This window comes from Lactuca virosa, chromosome 8, assembly GCF_052849685.1.
Source record: "Lactuca virosa cultivar CGN04683 chromosome 8, Lactuca_virosa_CGN04683_v6, whole genome shotgun sequence".
In the NCBI taxonomy this organism is placed as follows: domain Eukaryota; kingdom Viridiplantae; phylum Streptophyta; class Magnoliopsida; order Asterales; family Asteraceae; genus Lactuca; species Lactuca virosa.
The window spans coordinates 54,750,993-54,772,533 of record NC_136433.1 but is presented as its reverse complement, the minus strand read 5'-3'; the positions used below and the strand labels follow the sequence as shown (position 1 = coordinate 54,772,533).

At 36.2% G+C, this 21,541-nt stretch overlaps 1 protein-coding gene across 1 annotated transcript; it reads left to right on the top strand.

The window, feature by feature from the left end:
- Window positions 1–17,177: 17,177 nt before the first annotated feature.
- On the top strand, window positions 17,178–19,747 carry LOC145134766 (G-type lectin S-receptor-like serine/threonine-protein kinase LECRK1). The gene has a single exon (XM_079069598.1). The coding sequence runs from the start codon at window positions 17,178–17,180 to the stop codon at window positions 19,551–19,553; it is 2,376 nt and encodes a 791-aa protein (XP_078925724.1). The 3' UTR covers window positions 19,554–19,747.
- Window positions 19,748–21,541: the final 1,794 nt, after the last annotated feature.

Genomic DNA, 21,541 nt, shown 5'->3' with positions numbered 1-21,541 from the left:
TCTAAACAACAAAGTGGTATGAGGGCCTTAAGGTTATAAGATCATCAATTATGTTTCACACGTTTTTGTCTTCTTACCACGATATAGACAAACTATATATGGCTTCACCAAGTAAGTTAAATGGAAGAAATTATAACCATTGGAGCATCCAAATGAGGGTCCAGAGTCATAAGACCTATAGAGTTTTGTTGAAAATGGATTGAACAAACCAGCAAATCAAAAGGACCTAACTTCACCACAAACCTCTGAAATCCTTGAAAACAAAAGGATGCGTGGGATACATTGCATAAGAGTTACAAACGCGAAGAAAAGGTGATAGCTAGCCTATTAAGATTGCAAACACTAAGATGCTAGTTTGATAACTTCAGAATGAGAGATTATGAATCATTAGAATAATTCTATAACCAAATAATCCTTATCACAAACCAAATGATAGTAAATGGTTAAGAAATTGAAGATAAAAGAATTTTTGAAAAACAACTCAAAAACGTCACTATAAGATTTGAGCAAGGTTAATTTTAAACACTGCAAGAAACATGATCATTAGCGACGACAGGCGCCTCCTCAAAAGAGTGTGCATGTCGCCTAAAGCTATTAGCGGCGACCTGTCACCGCAAAAAGATCGCCGCTATTGTCTCGTTGCAAATGCTCAACTTGTCGCCGCTAATGTTATCGGTTGCCGCTAATGATTTGTCGCCACTAATACTTATGTGTCACCACTAAAGGCGCGCCGCTAAAATATATTTATTTATTTAACATTAAAATTATAAGAAACAATATAACATGCATAAAAACTACTACAAAACTTAATTTTGCAAAAATATTAATCCATACACAACCTGTCCAAAATATTCATTCAAACAAAACATTTCATAAAATCTTAAAAAAGTTGCTACTCGTCCTCATCACTCCCATCGTTTCCTTCATTATCATTTCGTGGCGGCAATAAGTGAAATCAGTCTTCCAGTGCCGCAGAACAGGCAAGTCATTTAGTATTGTTTGCAGCATTTCCAACTACAAAGAAAACAAAATATATTACCAACATATCATATAAGCATCGTCCTTTCCAAAAATTACAAAATAAGAAATACCAACATATCAAACTATAACCAACATATCATTATAGCATTCTACTTTCCAAATACACTTAAACATACATCATACACAATATTGCATATATATTATAGCATTGTACTTTTTTTCCATTTTACCATTATAGCATTGTACTTTCCAAAAAATTACCAAACTACAAAATACCAACATATCAAACTATAACCAAACTACATGATACACAATATTGCATATACATTATAACATTGTACTTTTTTTTCATTTTTTCATTATAACATTGTACTTTCCAAAATTACAAAAATACAAAATACCAACATATCATTATAGCATTCTAGTTTCCCTTATAGCATTGTACTATATACTAAACAAAAAATTACCAACATATCATTATAGCATCCTATTTTTTTCGTTTTTCCATTATAGCATTTTACTTTTCAACTTAAACTCACAAATACCTGTGATTGTGGTGGTTGTTGTGTCATTGTTTGTTCCTGGTCGTACATAGACACAACCATAGGAGGTTTATGCCCAATGCCTCTTATATGCCCACGTGGAACACCTGATATTCTTTCAAACATTTTTTTATATCACTTGGTGTTAGACCGCTTGCTTCAGAAGAAGCTTGGGTTTGCTGATTGATCTCTTGGAATAAAGCCAACTATATTTTTCTAAAATGATAAACATCATAAAAATTAGATTACTAAATACCCCTTGACGATATAAACACTTATATGAAAATACAAATTAACCACTTACGTATTGTTGCTCGACTGCAGGACTACTAAATAACCCTTAGCGATTAATATTAGCTTTACGAAATGCTTCGATTCGAGTGATGTCCTATTTAACAATAAAAATTAGATTAATTATACTTTAAATAAACAGTTAAATATATCATAACTTACTTCTTTAAAACAGGCATTGCTATACGAGTTTGACCCCCCTCTGTTTACAACTTGTTGTATTGCACAGACTTCTTTTTTTGGCGTCGAACGCTTTAAAACTCCGGGCGTTTGAAAATGTTCGACAACATGTGCCTACTTTTCATGTGACATACCCATGGGGGAGGGGGTTGTCTAATGCCCTTGGGATATCTGCAGTCCCCCCGATATCCTTAAAATAAGTCTGGGCTTTACTTTTCCGGCCTCTATAAGCTTTTGCAAGACTCGCATCAATGCTCCGCAACAACTGAGCACGTTCGGGATCCAAGTTAACCTTATCCAAATCAAACTCATTTTACAAATACAGAAAAGTTAGTTAATTAATACCAATCACAACTAAACTTAAAATATTATCCAAGTTACATTTGGATGCACGACTGTTGCATTCCTTATAGTGGGGGAAACATTGTTCCAACCAGATATGTTGAAAGCGATGTTCATCCACATATACCTCCCACTCTCATGTGAAAAACAATTAGCACGCTTCCCGACACGGGAATATGTGATCTCCCTATTGAAAACCAAATCCACGGGCTTTCCCTTGTGTACTCGTATCAACTTCCCTAGCTTGATGTTTTTGATAAACCCATTCTTTTTTTGGAAGCTCAGCTGAAAAAATACAATTAAAAATATTAGTCACGATAACTTATAATAAATTAATAAAAAAAGCTAATAATAATCACAATAACTTCTAATACAAACAATGCCTTGTAAATACATAGAGAGTCGAAATCATTTGGATTTCAACTCCTTACAGACTCTGTCACAACTGGCATTTTAGCTAGGAAATTTTATTCCTGTATAACCATTCAACTATTGTAAAACTTATATTATAAGTGAATCTCACTCAATGCACATTTAGATTCACCATTCATGTTCATCAAAGAGTCTGAAGCCCTAAGATCCATGGTTTAAGTCCATATTGGACTAGGAGTTCCTTATTGGTCCTAATGGACCAATAAGCACCCAATTCAAACTCACTGGACTTAGAAGCCCTAATTTGATCCTAATTGAACCCAATTCATAAATCTAAAACATTTTGGACCATTTGGGTCTAGAATGATCCACTCTAACCCTAATGGGCCTTATTGGGCCATAACTAATCCAACTAACCTTAGTGAGCCATAAGCCCATTCTTTTACTCTAATTGGGTCGTGAATGCTTCCAAGAGCCCAATGGGCCGAAAAACCTAATGTTTAGCGTCCAAGTATCCTAGATATAGTTAATGGACCAAATCTACTCTTTCCTCCTAGCCCAAAATCTCGGCCCATGTATAAAAAAAGAAGAATTAGGGGGGGGGGTTGACTTTGGAGTGCCACCTCCATAATATCCAACATATATCAAGGTGAAGATCCCATGCATCCATGCTTGTCACCTCACTTCTCTCTCTCTCTCTCTCCCCTCTCTTCTTCTCTCGGCCGAAGACAATAAACACACACACACACATTACACAAATTCTCTCCATTACTCTCAAGGATAATCCATATTTTTCCTCCAAAATTCTCAAGATCTAGCTTAGGTTTCAAGAGGATTTTCACAAGATAATCATCATTCTTGGTAAGCCTTTACACACTCAAGTTTTATAACTTCATCTTCTTGATAGATCACTCTTTTAAACAAAGTTTTTGGTGATCATACTCCTAGAAATCTTCTTAAGTTCGAGATCTACTCAAGGGAGTTGCTAGGGCCGAAAAATCACTTCATCTTTCCACTTCTTCTTCCAAAAACAGAAACATCAAGCAAAGGTGAGTTCATACCCCCCTTTATTTTCGGTTTTCATATGATTTTGGGGGGAGAATGCATGTAAAATGTGTAGATCTATGTGTTATATGCATGTTTTGTGTGAATTCTTAGTTTATTTGGTAAAAATGTGTTAGATCTTAGTGAATCTTGAAATTTTAAGTATGGTGTAGCAAAGATCTAAAAACTACAACACTATATACATCATATTATCAAGCCAAAAGTGAACACACGTTTAAGATGCAAAAGAATTCAACAAAACCTTGTTAAAGGTCAAAATTGTCAAGAAAACAAAAGATAAGGGTAAAAAGTGAAAATTCTGTTTTAAAAGGGCCAAATAGGTCCTACATGTAATAAAAGGTATTTTTATGCTAAACATGCTTTTAAAAGGGTCAAAAATGAAACTTTAAGCTCATTGGGCCAAACTTTTGGGCCTAACGGCCTTTGGGCCCAATTTACGAAAAAATGAAGATTTAAGGTTTAAAAATGTTATTTTGCCAAAGTTTGAGTCCTAAATGTAAATAAACCAAATTTAGAGGTGAAAATATCAATTATTTTCAAATTGGACCAAAAATGTAAAGTTTTCCAAAATCAGGCCGAAAGTGTCAGTTTTTACCAATAAGGGGCTGAAAATGTATTTTTCTGCGAAACAGCGTTTTAAATGTGAAAATATAACATTTTGGGTTAAAACCATAAATTTATAGACATTTGGGACAAAACTGCAAACTTTTATAAATTATGGACTAAAGTGTCATTTTTACAAACTTTGGGCCTAATTTAATAATTTGAGAATTGTTGGCCAAAACGTTGTTTTTACAAAAAGAGGATTTTTATCAACAGTCTATTGAACTTCCAGTCAAAACAAACAACGGAATAAAACAAAACGAACGAAATACAGCAATAACTATTTATTGGGCCTAATATACACGGTACTTGGCCATTGGACCCTAAGGGCCCAATTAAGTGTATATTGAGCCTAATGCTTTCCATGATGTGTTTATTGGGTCTTACGACCCATTTACATGTTAATTTGGGCCTAAGTATTGGATTACATGTTATTGGGCTTTTGTGGCCCATTTACATGCCTATTGGGCCTAAATTACCCTTTTACATGTTGTTGGGCCTTTGTGGTCCAACTACATGCTAATAGGGCTTGGAATGGAAATTTCACATGTTAATATGACCGTAACTGTACCTTTGCGTAATCATTAAATGTCGAATACTTTTATATGTACCTTTCGAATACAAAAACATACTGCATATTCGTAAACGTTAAACATAGAACAAAAAGGGGTTAAGAATCTGGTGAGACATGTCGGTTGGAACCTCTGAGTGTACAATCGTAGCCTGTAGTTATAATCAGAGTTTCCTGATAGGAAAGCGGGAGTTTGTGTATAGATCTATACGGGGTGACCCCCCACGCCTTCGTTGTTCGCTACAGCTAGACTAGGCCAGTCTAGGGCGACAACATCCTTAGTCAAGACCGGCATTTCGAAAAATACCAAGACGGGCGACCTAGTCATTATCATGTATGGTTATAACGGCTCATAAAGGGTTTCAATACCAAAAGATAACCTTTTGAAGATAAATTCTTTAATTGTGTCAATACAAAATGACTTATCTAACGATACAAAAATCTAAACGATGTTATAAAAAACAGAAAATATCAAATTTTCTGGGGAGATTATTCATATACATTTATCATTTATTCAAAATACAACGAACCTAAACTACACTCATACAAGAATTTAACTATTAAATTCACACATGCATTTATACTCGATTTTCACATCATTTTCAAAACATTTTTCAGAAGATATCGGATTTTCTAGGTTTTAGGAAAGAAACAAAGACTTTTACTCAAATATACTTATGAACTCACCAACATTACATATGTTGACCGTTTTCAAAATAACTTGTATTCTCATGTAATCGTTAAGCTGGAAGATATGCAAGTGTGTATGGTTTTGTTTATGTAATATCACTTATCGTACTTTGAACAATTAGAACTTATGTATTTTAACAATGTACTTGATGTGAATAATGTTGGTTGTATTATGTAATGTTGGTGATGAATGTGTTATGTTTCATGTATATTCATTGTGATGATTATTCAATTGTAAGTCACACGAGCCCCCGGACGTTTCTGCCGTCTGGTTCGGGGGTTTGACAGGTTGGTATCAGAGCAATGTTTATAGTGAACTAGCATATCTAACCATACATGATATGCAACTATAAACACAATGGGACTAAATAACTCTGAACAAAACAAAAATCTCACACTTATGTGCGCATACTACGATAATAATCTAACAACATCTAATAAAAGCTTCTAGTGGAAATTGAACACTATGATTAAACCTGGGCAGTTATGTAGTCATATTAGGGATAAATATAGCCTAATCAACTATATTTATTCAGAATATGACCAACATGTGCTCGGGGGTAATCATAGCAGGAAATGATTCCAAAAAGCCTACCTTACTCTCCAAAACTCTAGGGAACCCAAAACATAAATAACTAAAAAAATATATACTATAGGAATAATCAAAACATGACTTGTTCCCGCGCCCCCGTGCAATCATCATGGATGATGATCAGCAAGGAGTACATTTCTACCAATCACTAGTGGATCAAGGGATGCTTGAGGAGGAGCCCATGACATCGGGCCCGACGAGTACACTGATACCGACTATGAGTTCGAGGGGACTGACGAGGACATGGAGGGAGATAGGGACACGAATGAGGCCCCTGTCGAACCACCTACCGATGAGACACACCAGGACCGCCCTACTCCACCAGCGGACCCCGTTGGTGAGGATCGTTCTCCGGAAGCAGAGATCGCCACTCTTCGGCAACATCTGTTTGCTATGGAGGCGCGAGTCGTGCAAGCTGAGCAAGAGAGGGATGAGGTCATCAGAGAAATGACTGAGATGGCCCAGTTGTTGGCACAACATTTTTGGATATGACTTCACTATTACCCTTAGACACTTCTTAATATGATCAGGATCGGTGGTGTACCTCAGTAGTATTAGGTCTCTCTTAGGCGTACTATGCCATGTACTACTGACTCTATGTTTAAGTGATTACACTACTTATAGAGTCGTTATGATGCCAGATTTTATAGTTCTATGTACTGTATGCCTTCTGGCAAATCTTCATGTATCAAAACTATTAGTATTAATGAAAATGCTTTATGTTTTATCATGACATTGTTATTTGCTATGTGTTTTACTTTCTTGTTTTATGTTAATGCATGAAATTACCCGAATACACACAATATGCCCCTAGCCTATAGGATCACAAAATCACAAAACAATAGGCACTCAACATCCTTCCATTCCATGACAGAAAGATGCCTCAAAGACCCAACCGTGGAAACAACGCAACACCGACCCCACCTGAAATAAACTCAGTTGCATTCCAGGCAGCAATGTTTGTTGCGGTCACTGCGGCACTTGCACAGATTCGCAATGGAAACAACGGAGAAGGCAACAGGTAGGGAGTCAGGAGCACCAATTAAGGGACAAACCACTGAGCCGAACGAGCATGCACCTACAAAGACTTTGCCAACGCCAAACCTCGGACCTTTAATGGGACAGGAGGTGTGATAGCCCTTAAGCGATGGATCGAGAAAGTAGAGTCTGTCTTCAAAATCTATGGATGTCCGGATGAGTGTAAGGTCAAGTTCGTAGCCTGCACACTAATTGACCAAGCCCTTTTTCCTGGTGGAATGGCCACGTAGAGGCCATGACACTCCCTGTGGCAAACGTGATGCCCTGGGAAGAGCTAAAGGAGATGCTGTTAGAAGAATATTGTCCTAGAGGTGAGATTCAGAAGATGGAACAAGAGTTATGGAACCTCACGGTTCAAAACTCCAACATTGACGCATACATATCCCGGTTTAGTGAGATATCTCTTTTGTGTCCCGGGATGATCACCTCGGAAGGGAAAAAGATTGAGAGGTTTATCTGGGGATTGACTGCACCTATCCAAGGGAATGTCATTGCAGCAAACCCTGAGACGTTTGATAGCGCCAATAGACTGGCCAAGAAACTGTATGATCATGGCAATAAGAAGGGTGCCAAAACAGTGGAAGCGGAGGTTAAGAAGGAAGAAGATAACAAGAAGGGGAGAAACAACAAGAGAAGGGGGAAGCAAAACTCGGAATCATCTAAGAAGCAACAAACGGTGTCTGTCCATGCTGCAACACAAGCTACCACCACACCACATGCTCCAGCCTCAACCACGCCAAATGCTTCCAAGCAGTACTCGGGAAATCTTCCCAAGTGTGGCATATGCAACTTCCACCATCATGGAGAATGCAGGGAGATGAGTTGCACAAGATGAAACCGGAAGGGCCACACAGCAAAGTATTGTAGGACTCAGCTCCCACAGAACCAGATGACAAACAACAACAACAACAATAACAACAACACCAATGCTGGAGCTAGCTATACCTGTTACGAATGTGGAAAAACTGGGCATTTCAGGCGAAACTGCCCCAACGCGAACAATCAAGGGGTAGGAGCAGCAGGGAGAGTGCTGACAATGGGTCAGGGTGAAGCAGTACAGGACCCAGCCGTTGTCACCGGTACGTTCCTACTTAACAACTCGTATGCATGCATCCTATTTGATAGTGGGGCAGAACGAAGTTTTGTTAGTAATAAGTTCAAAAACTTACTAAAACAACAACCCCAAAAGCTTAATGAAGCCTTCATGGTGGAAATGGCTAATGGGAAGACTGAATCAACTAAGGATATCTATGTAGGGTGTACGCTAACTCTAAACAATCACACCTTCCAAATAGACTTAATGCCTGTAAATATTAGGAGTTTCGATGTGATCATCGGCATGGATTGGTTAAGCCCCCATCATGTCGATATTATGTGTCACGAGAAGGCCATTCGCCTTCATCTTCCTAACCGCGAAACCCTAATAATCTACGGAGATAAATCTGACACAAATCTTCATCTCATCTCGAGTATCAAGGCGCAAAATTGTCTACAAAAGAAGAACTACGCCTTCCTTGCTCATGTGGTGGATAAAACCAAAGAGGAAGCGAGCATTCGCAACATCCCAGTGGCGTGTGACTTCCCGGACCTGTTTCCAGAAGATCTTCCAGAAATACCCCTAGAACGACAAATCGAATTCCGAATCGACCTAGTGCCTGGAGCCACTCCAATCGCAAAATCACCCTATAGGTTGGCTCCTGTAGAAATGCAAGAATTATCAAGCCAACTAAGCGAACTCCGGAGTAAAGGATTTATCAGACCTAGCTTCTCGCTGTGGGGGGCTCCAGTTCTTTTCGTTAAAAAGAAAGACGGATCCTTCAGGATGTGCATCGACTATAGGGAATTAAACAAACTCACAATCAAAAACCGGTATTCACTTCCACGAATCGATGATCTATTTGACCAACTTCAAGGAGTTAGTTACTTTTCATAAATAGATCTGAGATCCGGTTATCATCAACTCAAAGTCCGAGATGAGGACATTCCTAAAACTGCTTTCCGAACTCGATACGGTCATTACGAATTCGCCGTAATGCCCTTCGGTCTAACAAATGCCCCCGCTACATTTATGGACCTCATCAACTGAGTATGTCGCCCATTCCTTGACCAATTCATCATCGTCTTCATTGATGATATTCTCATATACTCTCGAAGTGAAGAATATCATAGCCAACACCTCCGACAGATCTTAGAAACCCTGCGAGCCGAAAATTTGTATGCAAAACTCTCCAAGTGCGAGTTTCTGGCTCCGCAGTGTGAACTTCCTGGGCCATGTGGTCAGTCAGGAAGGAATACGTGTGGACCCCTCCAAGATCAAAGCAATCGAAAGTTGGGCAACTCCGGCAACGCCAACGGAAATTCATCAATTCTTAGGTCTCACAGGTTACTACCGAAGATTCATTCAGGACTTTTCCAAGATAGTCAAACCCCTCACCACGTTAACCCAAAAAGGCGTACCCTTCAAATGGACCGAAAAGCAAGCGTTTGCCTTCCAAACCTTGAAGCAAGCCCTCTGTAGTGCTCCAGTGCTATCCTAACCGGAGGGAACCGAGCACTTCATAGTTTACTGTGATGCTTCGAATCAGGGTTTAGGTTGTGTCCTCATGCAATGAGAGAAAGTAATGGCTTATGCGTCCAGACAACTGAAAACGCATGAAGTAAATTATACTACGCATGATCTAGAACTAGGAGCGGTGGTCTTCGCCTTGAAAATTTGGAGGCACTACCTGTATGGTACCAAGTGCACCATCTTTACAGACCACAAGAGCCTCCAGCACATTCTAAATTAAAAGGAACTAAACATGAGGCAGCGAAGAGGGGTTGAGCTATTAAACGATTATGAGTGCGAGATCAAATATCATCACGGCAAGGCTAACGTGGTAGCCGATGCCCTCAGTAGAAAGGAGTATTCAAATCGTCGTGTGAAGACTCTGTCAATCACCATCCAATCGCATCTAGCTTCACAGATCAAGGAAGCTCAATTGGACGCATTGAAGCCAGAGAATGTTGCTAGTGAATCGCTACGAGGAATGGAGAAGGAGCTCGAAGTTAAAGACGACGAAACCCACTACTTCATGAATAGAATCTGGGTTCCCAAAATTGGGGGATTCAGAGAGAAAGTCATGCATGAAGCCCACAAGACGTGATATTTTATTCATCCGGGGTCAGATAAAATGTATTTGGATATCAAGCAGAAATATTGGTGGCCTAATATCAAGGCAGAGATAGCCACTTTCGTGGGCAAGTGCCTTACATGCGCCAAGGTGAAAGTAGAATATCAAAAGCCCTCGGGACTATTGCAACAACCAGTGATACCCGAGTGGAAATGGGAAAGGATTACTATGGACTCGTGACTAAATTGCCAAAGACAGCAGTCGGATTGGATGCTATCTGGGAAATTGTCGATAGATTAACAAAATCCGCTCATTTCCTGCCAATAAAAGAATCCTACAAGATGGAAAAGCTTACCCGAAACTATCTCAAGGAGGTTGTAAGACTTCATGGAGTGCCAGTATCTATTATCTCGGATCGAGATAGCAGGTTTACCTCAAGGTTCTGACAATCTCTTCAGAAGGCAATGGGAACACAGTTAGATATGAGCACTGCCTACCACCCTCAGACGAATGATCAGAGTGAGCGTACCATTCAGAAACTCGAGGATATGCTCCGAGCTTGTGTGATTGACTTCGGCAAATCATGGGATGCCCACTTGCCACTGATCAAATTCTCTTATAACAACAGTTACCATACGAGCATCAAGGTTGCTCCCTTCGAGACTCTCTATGGTTGTAAATGTAGATCACCCCTATGCTGGGCCGAGGTGGGTGACACGCAACTAGAAAAAGGGCAATCGCCAGCCAATGCTCTTACAGGACCCGAAATCATTCATGAGACAACCAAGAAGATAGTCCAGATCAAAGCTCGACTTCAGGCATCGCGAGACCGATAGAAGAGCTATGCTGACAAGCGGCGAAAGCCACTAGAATTTCAAGTCGGTGATCGCGTGCTATTAAAGGTCTCTCCATGGAAGGGGATGATTCGATTTGGGAAAAGAGGAAAACTGAACCTGCGGTACATTGGACCGTTCGAGATTCTTGCCCGGATTGGTCCAGTGGCTTACAAGCTGCAGCTACCCGTCGCCCTCAGCAACGTGCACCCAGTGTTCCACATTTCAAATTTGAAAAAGTGTCTATCAGATGAAACCCTTGTCGTTCCTTTAGAAGAGATTGAGTTAAACGAGAACCTCCTGTTCGTCGAAGAACCAGTCGAGATTATGGATAGGGAGGTGAAGCATACAAAGCAAAGTCACATCCCGATCGTGAAGGTTCGATGGAGTGCAAAACGCGGACCAGAATTCACGTGGGAGCGTGAAGATCAGATGAACCTTAGTACTTTGTTTTTTACTTCGTCCATTCTTTTGCATGGAGTCATTACAAGGTCTTCGTAGAAAGTATAGTCCTTCTTTAAGCCTATTTTGAAGGATTCTATGGCAGTTGTCATATCGATGGTGGTGATACTCAGAGCCTCCCTACCAAACCTATTCACAAAATATGTAAAGGATTCCTTCGAATCCCGCATTACCCGGTAAAGATAACTAGTGTTTTTTTCGAATGTTTTGCTATAAGAAAATTGATTGCTAAAAATATTAACTAAGTGAGGAAATGAAGTAATGGAGTAAGGAGGAACGTTAAGAAGCCATTTTAAGGTTGATCCTATGAGGGTCGAACCGAAACCCTTGCATAGGCAAACTTCCTTCAAATGTGTTGGAATGGGGATGATCTCCATTCTTTCCTTGTATTGTGTCACATGTTTTTCAGGATCTATAGTTCCATCATAAGGCTCCATGTTGTGAATTTGGAAGCGCTTTGGGACTTCATTATCAGCTATCGCAAGAGCAAATCTTCAGATCCTGTGGCTCGTGGGGATACCTCTGGTATAGGTTGGGCCACTCTGGCCATGATCAGACTCATTTTTGCATCAAGGTCCATAGAGTTAGTATTAAAAGTATTTTTATTCACAAAGTTACCAGGATCCTTGTTATTAGGAGTGATGAAGGTTTCTTCGGGATCTTGGATCATATTAGCTCGCTCATTCGGGGTTACACCACAAGTGGGAGCAGGTGTCGGTGTTGAGGATCCTATCTCCTGGCGGTTTCCTAAGGATCCTATATTGTCAAAGTTCAGGATCTTGGGCTACAAGATCGAGGGTGTTGCTTCTTGTGGTTTATGGATCTACGCCTCAATCTCTCCATTTCCTTAAGCACCGTCATGTTGTCCTCTTGTTGCTGAGTAACTTGTCGTTCCAGTCTATTCATTATATCAAAGAGATCGTTATTGGAAATCATTACAGGAGGATCCTAAAATCGTTGGGTAGTGACTGGAGATGTGTATTTCTTCGGCGGCTCAGAAGTCTTCTTAGGTGCTCTACTTGGAGGTGGTGGAAGGTTTTTAGAGGAAATTGGAGGAATAGAGGAAGAGGATAAGGTTGGTTAGGTAGACATTATTCTTGAATGATTGTGAACACCACTACCACACGGTGGGCGCCAAATTGTTTTGGTCAAAAAATGAGTAAGTATTATTCAACCAAATTGTATAAAAGGCTTTGGTGTTTAAGGTAATGCAAGCATCAAATAATGATTAAAGTGAGACAAGTGAGTTACAAGGAAATCCATTGACCTTTATAGGATCTCCGACATAAAACCTTGGGAGGTGAATGATCACATGCCTTGTTGTTTTTATTGATTTGAATGTGAGATTATAGAAATGGTGATGATAATACGAATACAAATGTAGTAGTAAGCTAATCGTGTCCATAGTGTGTGAATTATAAGTGTATTTATAGTCTAGACTAAACAACAATAAGTCCAATATTTTCGGGATCCTCTTAAATGAGTATATGCACGTTGTTTGATTGGTATTCCCGGGTCTTAAGTCTGGTTGAAGCGATTCTTCATTGAGAATGAGTCTTATATTGACCATTTCTACACATATGAGAAAAAGAAATAGAAATATATATGTTAAAAGTGTTAGGAAATTATAATGATAATGATCAGGATCCTAAGGAAAGAAAATTTCAATTAGGGCTCTAAACGGTGAATTTCTCATTCAATTGGAGCTTTCAATTTAGTAATCATTAAGAATCATATCTTTTTTCTTTGTGATTTGAATTAAGGTTTATTTGATTTCCATGAACTTGGAAAACCAGATTATGTAAGAGATGCTTATGTGATGATTCTCACTATGTAGTGATTTGTTATCCACTGATTCTCACATTTGCAGTTTATATGAATGGTTTTTCTGGATACTATTGTGACACGTGTAATCTTCCTCGATTTATTCATATTTGTCACTCTATCGTAAGACATGGTCTTCCCCTATTTCAATTCTCAGGTAACTCGTTTACATTTGACTGGTTAAAAACGTTAATAAGCTCAATTGGATCATATAATTGCATCTTATATGGTTTTATGTGTTTCACTGGATTATATAATTACCTTTTATACGCTTGCACAATCTATTCAATCGATTTTGTTTTGTCGCCATCATGGAGTGATATTCTTTACATCAATTTTGAAACAATCTTTTATCAGAGGAATCGAAGACTGTGATTAAAGGCAAGCCTAATCTTGTAATGTGAATGCTTGGTTCTATTGTTTTGAAGTCAGTCTAATTTAATGTATTTGCTAGGTTTTGATTCATATACATTTTGGATTGATAAAATTTGATTTTATAGAGGCTATATCGAAGAAAAAAACATTGTTCATTAGCGCTAAGAAACATGATGTATTGTGGTGCATTTGTGTGCTCTCACTTTTAATGTCATTTTATATATTGATTGATTCGATTTATAGTTACTTCGAGAAAGCAATGCATGAGGAAAGTTTCACTTGTAAAATTGATTTTCACTTTATGTATGCTTTTTTATTTGGTGTCATTACCATTGTTTGCCTCCCGATACTGAAGTTTATCATAAATCATTTGAAGAGGCTGCAAAGGTACATTGTTGTTCTTATCAGCCAAATGATATATTATTTGTTTTTTTATTAGAATTCTAATTAAATTGCAATATTTCATTTTGTTTTCAAGTTGTAACTTACAAAACTCTCTTCAATCACTAATACATATTTTATATTAAGGTTGTAATGTTAGGCCTGCCAATCAAATGGGTTAAATGATATATTATTTGTTTTTTCAAAATTCTAATGAAAATTGTAATGTTTCAATTTGTTTTTCAAGTTGTAACTTACAAAACTATCTTCATATGTTATATTAAGGTTGTAATATTAGGCCTCACAATCAAATGGGTTAAAAATCTACAAATAAAAATGTATTTATTTGCTCATTTTTAAAGATAAAGTCGTCAACTTGTAGCCTAAAAACTTGGGGGAAACTCACATTCTAAATACCATTATGTTTTTCTCGATAAATTATGATTTAAATAACATTATTTAATTTTCATTACAATTTCTCATATTATTTATAATAACGATGATAAACTTATTAATATACATCAATCATTATATACAAATTTTTTGAGCACTTGTATTATTAAATAATTATTTTTTATTATATAAATTCTTTTTTATGGTTAACCTAATAGATCACTAGAAACAACATAGTGTTTTTATGACGGGTAGGAACCGAACATTCACCGTAATCTCCACTCTTCTAGTCTTAGATACATGGACTTAGGCTCCGTTTGATACGTATCTTTCCAGATCCAAACAGATCTTTCTGGCCGAATGGACCGGAAAGACTGTTTGATTTGCACAAAAATATGGGTCTTTCCCGGTAAGATATGTCTTTCCCAGAAAGCCCCAAAATCATATATTTTTGGTTGAATGGACTAGAAAGACAATTATACACCAAACCCCGTCTCTTTCTTTCTTTATTGGATTATTAATTTTTTTAATTAATTTTTTTTAAATTTATTTTTTATTGAATTATTACTTTTTTTCATCATTCTGCACAGTCAATCAGATGTACAATCAAACAGCATGATTTCTTTCCCAATCAGAAAACTTTCCCAGACAGCACTTTACCGGACAGCACTTTCCCAGACAGAAACTATCAAACGGGACCTTAGTCAGATACGTATCATGCCGTTAAAAATATAAAATGAAATAAAATATAGGTCATGATAACGACTACACTACTTTTCATGAATTTTATTTATATACCATTCAATTTCTTTAATTTTCAAGAACAAAGTATGAAAAGCCAAGTCCGAGTCTCCTATCCGATCAAACAAGTTTGATTGGCTTATAAAATACGGCAAGTTGACTCCATAAATTTCTCGTATAAAACGCGCAATAAAATTTTCTTTATTTTATATACCATATTTAATAAAAGCTAGTTGTATTTTTTAAGTAAACTTGTAGGATTACAATTTGTGTTACATGCTCACAACTGTAATATATTTTAATTCAATACACCTAGTTAACATCTCAAAGCTTTTTGGTTTTCATTAAGCCTATAAATAAATCAACAAAACCTTAAAAAAATGTCTACATACTATAGGAAACAATACTGACCTTAGACTCCAATGTATGGGACCGTTTTTAGGTGTTATGGCTAGCGTGGAAGTGTTTTAATAGCGTTATAGCATGGGGAACACCGTCCCCTCTCATGTTAAAGGATATTATGGTAAGAAATGTTATAACAACCGCAAAGAGCAAAGAGCAAAGAGCAACGTAGGAATGTTGATGTGGATTAGTTTGCCACCTCTCGACTATTTTTTTTTTTTTCTTTTTTGCATTGACAAATTTCAATGGTGAACTTTCACTAATGTCAAATGGATATTGTTTGGAGGTTTGGTTTTCATTCTAAATATTGAATGGTCATTGCAAATTTAGTTTTATTATTATTATTGTTGTTGTTATTATTATTGTTGTTTCAAATGTAAAAATATCATCACATCCACTCATAGATAAATTGTGGCAAAAATGATAAAATCTTAGGTGGCGCATATATGTCACACTTTTATCATTGACAAAACAACCATCACACCATTTAGCCTGAACACCATTTCCTACATAAATGACATGTTGTTAAGGATGACATGGCATGTAAGATTGCATTTTTTAGTATTATAAGTTATAACCAATGTTTTAAAAACTGGTTTGAACCGGCCGGTTGAATCAGTTGGACCGGAAACCGGGGGAGAAAGCGATTCAGTTATCACCGTTTTATGTCGATTTCTGAACCGGATTGAACCGGTCGGTATTTAGGAAAACCTGGTTGAACTGGTCAAAATAAACCGGTTAAACTGAATAAAAACACATGGAAAATAATTATTTGCATAATAAACTTGGGTGATTTTTTTCAAATCTATTTAGTTTTTCTCTAAATAAAAACATATGGTAAATGTTATAATGTTTTTTGATGTGTTTGTATTCATCTAAAACTATATTTTATTTCGGTATTATATTTTATTTTCTTTTTTACGTATATAGATTGATGTAAAACACTAAAACTTATGATTATGTGTTATTTTAATGTATTTAGATTGATCTATAACTTATTTATATATATTTTTTTAATATTTAAACTAGTAAACGTCAAATTCATGTTTTTATTATATGTATGTATGTGTAAAAAAAATAGGGAAAAAGATGAAAATTATAGAAACCGGTTGACCCGGTTGTCGAACCAGTTAAACCGATTGAACCAGGAATCGGTCATCATACCCATTCAACTAAAAAATCGGTTTTTAAAACATTGATAACAACATACCAAACATGTATACACATATAAGTCCTTCATTTTGAAACATTTATTTTGATTTATAAACTCTTTAATTATAATTTAGTAATACATATTTTAATTAAATACAGTACTAAAAATCTGCTTACCCAGTACCCTGTGCTTTTTCCTATAAAAGCGGGCGAAATATAATGTTACTTCAATAAATGGCGAGTTCTAGTGCACATGTAGCCAGCTTAATTCCCTTTGTCTTCACCGTTTTCCTTATCTTCAATATAGCAAAAGCCCAATCCAATGTAACACGAGGTTCTTCTTTAAAGCCTACAGGTGCCACCACCTCATGGTTATCGCCGTCGGGACTATACGCCTTCGGTTTCTACCCACAGACAGGTGGCTACGCCGTCGGTATTTATATTGCCGGAATTGCAGAAAGAACTGTGGTATGGACGGCCAGCCGCGACACCCTTCCACTCTCCAGTAATGCTACTTTGACTTTCACAACCGATGGAAGGCTCGTCCTGTACCAAACAGAAAGCCAACAGATCAGTATCTATGGTACCGGCGGTGCGTCGGTCGCTTCCATGCAAGACTCCGGCAACTTTGTGCTCTATGATTCCGACCGAAGGACAACGATACTGTGGCAAAGCTTTGACCACCCTACTGATACCCTTTTGGTTGGACAGCGTCTTGTAGCCGGTCAAGATTTACTTTCCTGTGTCTCGGAGACTGACCACTCCATTGGGATTTTCAAGCTCAGTATGCAATCCGATGGGCACCTTGTCCAATACCCAAATTTAGGGTTTCCAAATTTACCTAGCACTGCCTACTGGGCGTCCGGCACCGACGGCACCGGACCTAACGTGACACTGAATCTTGATTCCGATGGCTTTCTGTACTTGTTGAAAAACTCAACTTTTTATATCAGGAATCTAACACAAGGAGGCTATCCTAGAGAAGATGCAATTTATCGCATGAAGATCGACGTGGACGGAATCTTTCGACTTTATTTTCATGATTTAAGTAACACGAGCCAGAATGAATTAGTCATATGGGCATCTTCTACTGACAAGTGTACAGGGCGGGGTCTCTGTGGTGTAAACGGGTATTGTGAAGTCATTAACGACGCTGCGAGATGCAGATGTTTACCTGGGTTTGATTTTGTCAATCCGAATTCATGGTCTTCAGGTTGCAAAAGAAATTACACAGCAGAAACTTGCAAAATTCAGGAAGGAGATGAAGGTACCTCATCCCAGATGACAAGGTTGCTTAATACTTTTTGGGAAGATGATGCATATGCTCTCTCAGAAGCGTCAAACCAAGTAGAGTGTTCAATTGCTTGCAAGAATGACTGCAACTGCGAGGCGGTATTGTTCACAGAAGGGAGTTGCAGGTTGCAGAAGCTCCCTTTAAGATACATGCAAGTAAGAGACAGTGATTCAAATGTCGGATTCATTAAAGTCTATGTATCTTCTGTAAATAATGGATCAGATCCAACTAATTCATCGGTTCTGGTCAAGAGAGTGCGACAAGTGAAGTTCTTAGTTATGGTAGTTTCACTTTTCTCATTTTCAGTACTCATTTTGCTACTTTCTGGAGTAATCATGTGGAGATCTCATGTTTGCGCATACAAAAAGATTTCTGAGCATGTAAATGTTCAATTGTTCGAGGATGTTGGGCTCCGGGCATTTTCATATGCTGAGCTAGAGAAAATCACAGATGGTTTTAAAGAAGAACTGGGTAGAGGATCGTTTGGGATAGTTTATAAAGGAATTATAGAGAGCTCGATGAAGATTGTGGCAGTGAAGAAATTAAAACAAGAGTTGGCACAAGAAGGGGAAAGAGAGTTTCAAACTGAAATGAAAGTGATTGGGAGAACTCATCATCGTAACCTAACAAGGCTACTTGGTTATTGTTGTGATCATGGTCTGGAAAGGCTCCTGGTTTTTGAGTACATGACCAAAGGATCAATTGCAGATATATTATTCGACCCCAAAAGCAAGCCATCTTGGTCAGAGAGAATAAGAATTGCGCTTGACATTGCCCATGGGATCTTCTACCTACATGAAGAATGTGAAACACCCATAATTCATTGTGACATCAAGCCTCAAAATATCCTCATGGACGAGTATGGATGTGCCAAGATTTCAGACTTTGGATTGGCAAAACTACTCGAACATGACCAAACTAGAACGTCCACTTTGATAAGAGGAACAAGGGGTTATGTTGCTCCTGAATGGCACAAGAAGCTGCCTATAACAGTTAAAGTGGATGTGTATAGTTTTGGGATCGTTCTATTTGAGATTTTATGTTGCCGAAGGAAGCTTGACAACAACCTTCCATCTGATGAAGCTATTCTCGAAGAATGGGTCTATGGATGTTATGAAACAGATGAATTATTCAAACTAGTGAATGATGCAGATGTAGATAGAAGAACACTAGAACGGATGATCAAGATAGGCCTTTGGTGCACTCAAGAGGACCCGTCCCTCCGCCCCTCGATGAAAAAAGTAGTGTTGATGCTTGAAGGGACGGTCAAAATCCCAGTACCTCCAAATCCTACTTCATTCTTGAGTGCCGTTTAGTTTTGCAAGTATCAGTTCAAGAATAACTCTCTTATATTTAACTAGGCGAATGCCCGCGCGTTGCGCAAAAGCACCTATATAGTTGAAGTCTTTACAAATATATGTTTTTTTAAATATAACAATAACGTTGTTGTTAAATTTGATATAATAATTTGTACACTTAATTGATATAATATATTGATTATTTTAAATTATATGATAATATATCATCTATTATAACTTCATAATCTCAATCGTTTGAATGAATTCTACATGCGAGTTACAAATGAATAAAATTAAATATAATATATGGTTTAATGTTATTTATAATTGTTGTTATTGTTAATTAATTATGTAAAATTTATTTGCTTAATGTTTTAATTTCTATCACTATAATTATTTAAAACATCAAACATTATTTTTTTTATTTTAAATATAACAATATAATCATTTATATAGAGTTATTTTTAACTATTGTTATTGTAAGTTATTTTAAGCTACTTATTTGAAAACGTTTAACGATTATAAAAATATCTTTAGGAAATATTTTAGTTAAATTGAGATTACAATTTAGTTTTTACATTTATCACTTTTAACTATTTACAAAATATTCTTTGGTTTTTTAAGTGGAACTGAAATTTATATTTAAGTTGACATTGTAATGTTATATTTAAGTTAACAATTTAAGTATTTTGTCCAAACTGTTCAAAAGTTGTAGTTTTAAATTGATAATGATTTACATACAACAACAAAGTAAATATAATAAATTAAGTATAATATGTGAAAAAGTTAAAGACATAACTTTATAAGTAGAATTAAAGATATTAATTTAAAACCGAAACTTAGTTTATTTATGATTACACATTATGTTTGATATTTATTTAACCTTATTAACAAACTTATAGTCATTATTAGAAAGACACTACAACTTATCACTTTTAACTATTTACAAAATATTCTTTGGGTTGTTTAAGTTAAACTAAAATTTATATTTAAGTTGACCCTGTAATGTTATATTTAAATTAATAATCTAAGTAGTTTATACAAATTGTACCAAAATTATATCTTTAAAATGATAATGGTTTACAAAACCAACAATATATTAAAACTAATAAATTAATTATAATATGTTAAAAGTTAAAAAACATAACTTTATAAGTAGAAGTAAAGATATTATTTTAATATTCAAATTTAGTTTATATATGATTACACTTTAGGTTTGATATTTATTTAACCTAATTAACCAAATTATAATTATTATTAGAAAGAAATTGAAAAGCCATGAGAGTTTCAAATGAATATGGTGAAAGGAAAAATGCATGAGAGTTTCAAATGAATGTGGTGAAAGGAAAAAAAATGTTTCCTTTATAAGTATATTAGACGAATGTCTGCGCATTGCGCAGAAACACCTATATAGTTGAAATTTTTACAAATATATGTTTTTTTGTATATAACAATAACGTTGTTGTTAAATTTGATATAATAATTCGTATACTAAATTGATATAATATATTGATTATTTTGAATTATATGATAATATATACATACATCTATGATAATTGTATAATCTCAACCGTTTGAATGACTTCTACCAGCGAGTTACTCATGAATAAAATTAAATATAATATATGGCTTAATGTTATTTATAGTTTTTGTTATTGTTAATTAATTTTTTAAAGTTTATTTTCTTAACGTTTTAATTTCTATCATTATAATTATTTAAAACATCAGCCATTGTTTTTTGATTTTAAAGGTAACAATATAATCATTTATATAGAGTTGTTTTTAACGATTGTTATTGTAGTTATTTTAAGCTATTGATTTGAAAACTTTTAACGATTATACAAATATCTTTAGGAAATATTTTAGTTAAATTGATATTATAATTTAGTTTTTGCATTTAGCATTACAATTTATCACTTTTAACTATTCACAAAATATTCATTGGGTTTTTTTAAGTGGAACTGAAATTTATATTTAAGTTGACACAATAATGTTATATTTAAATT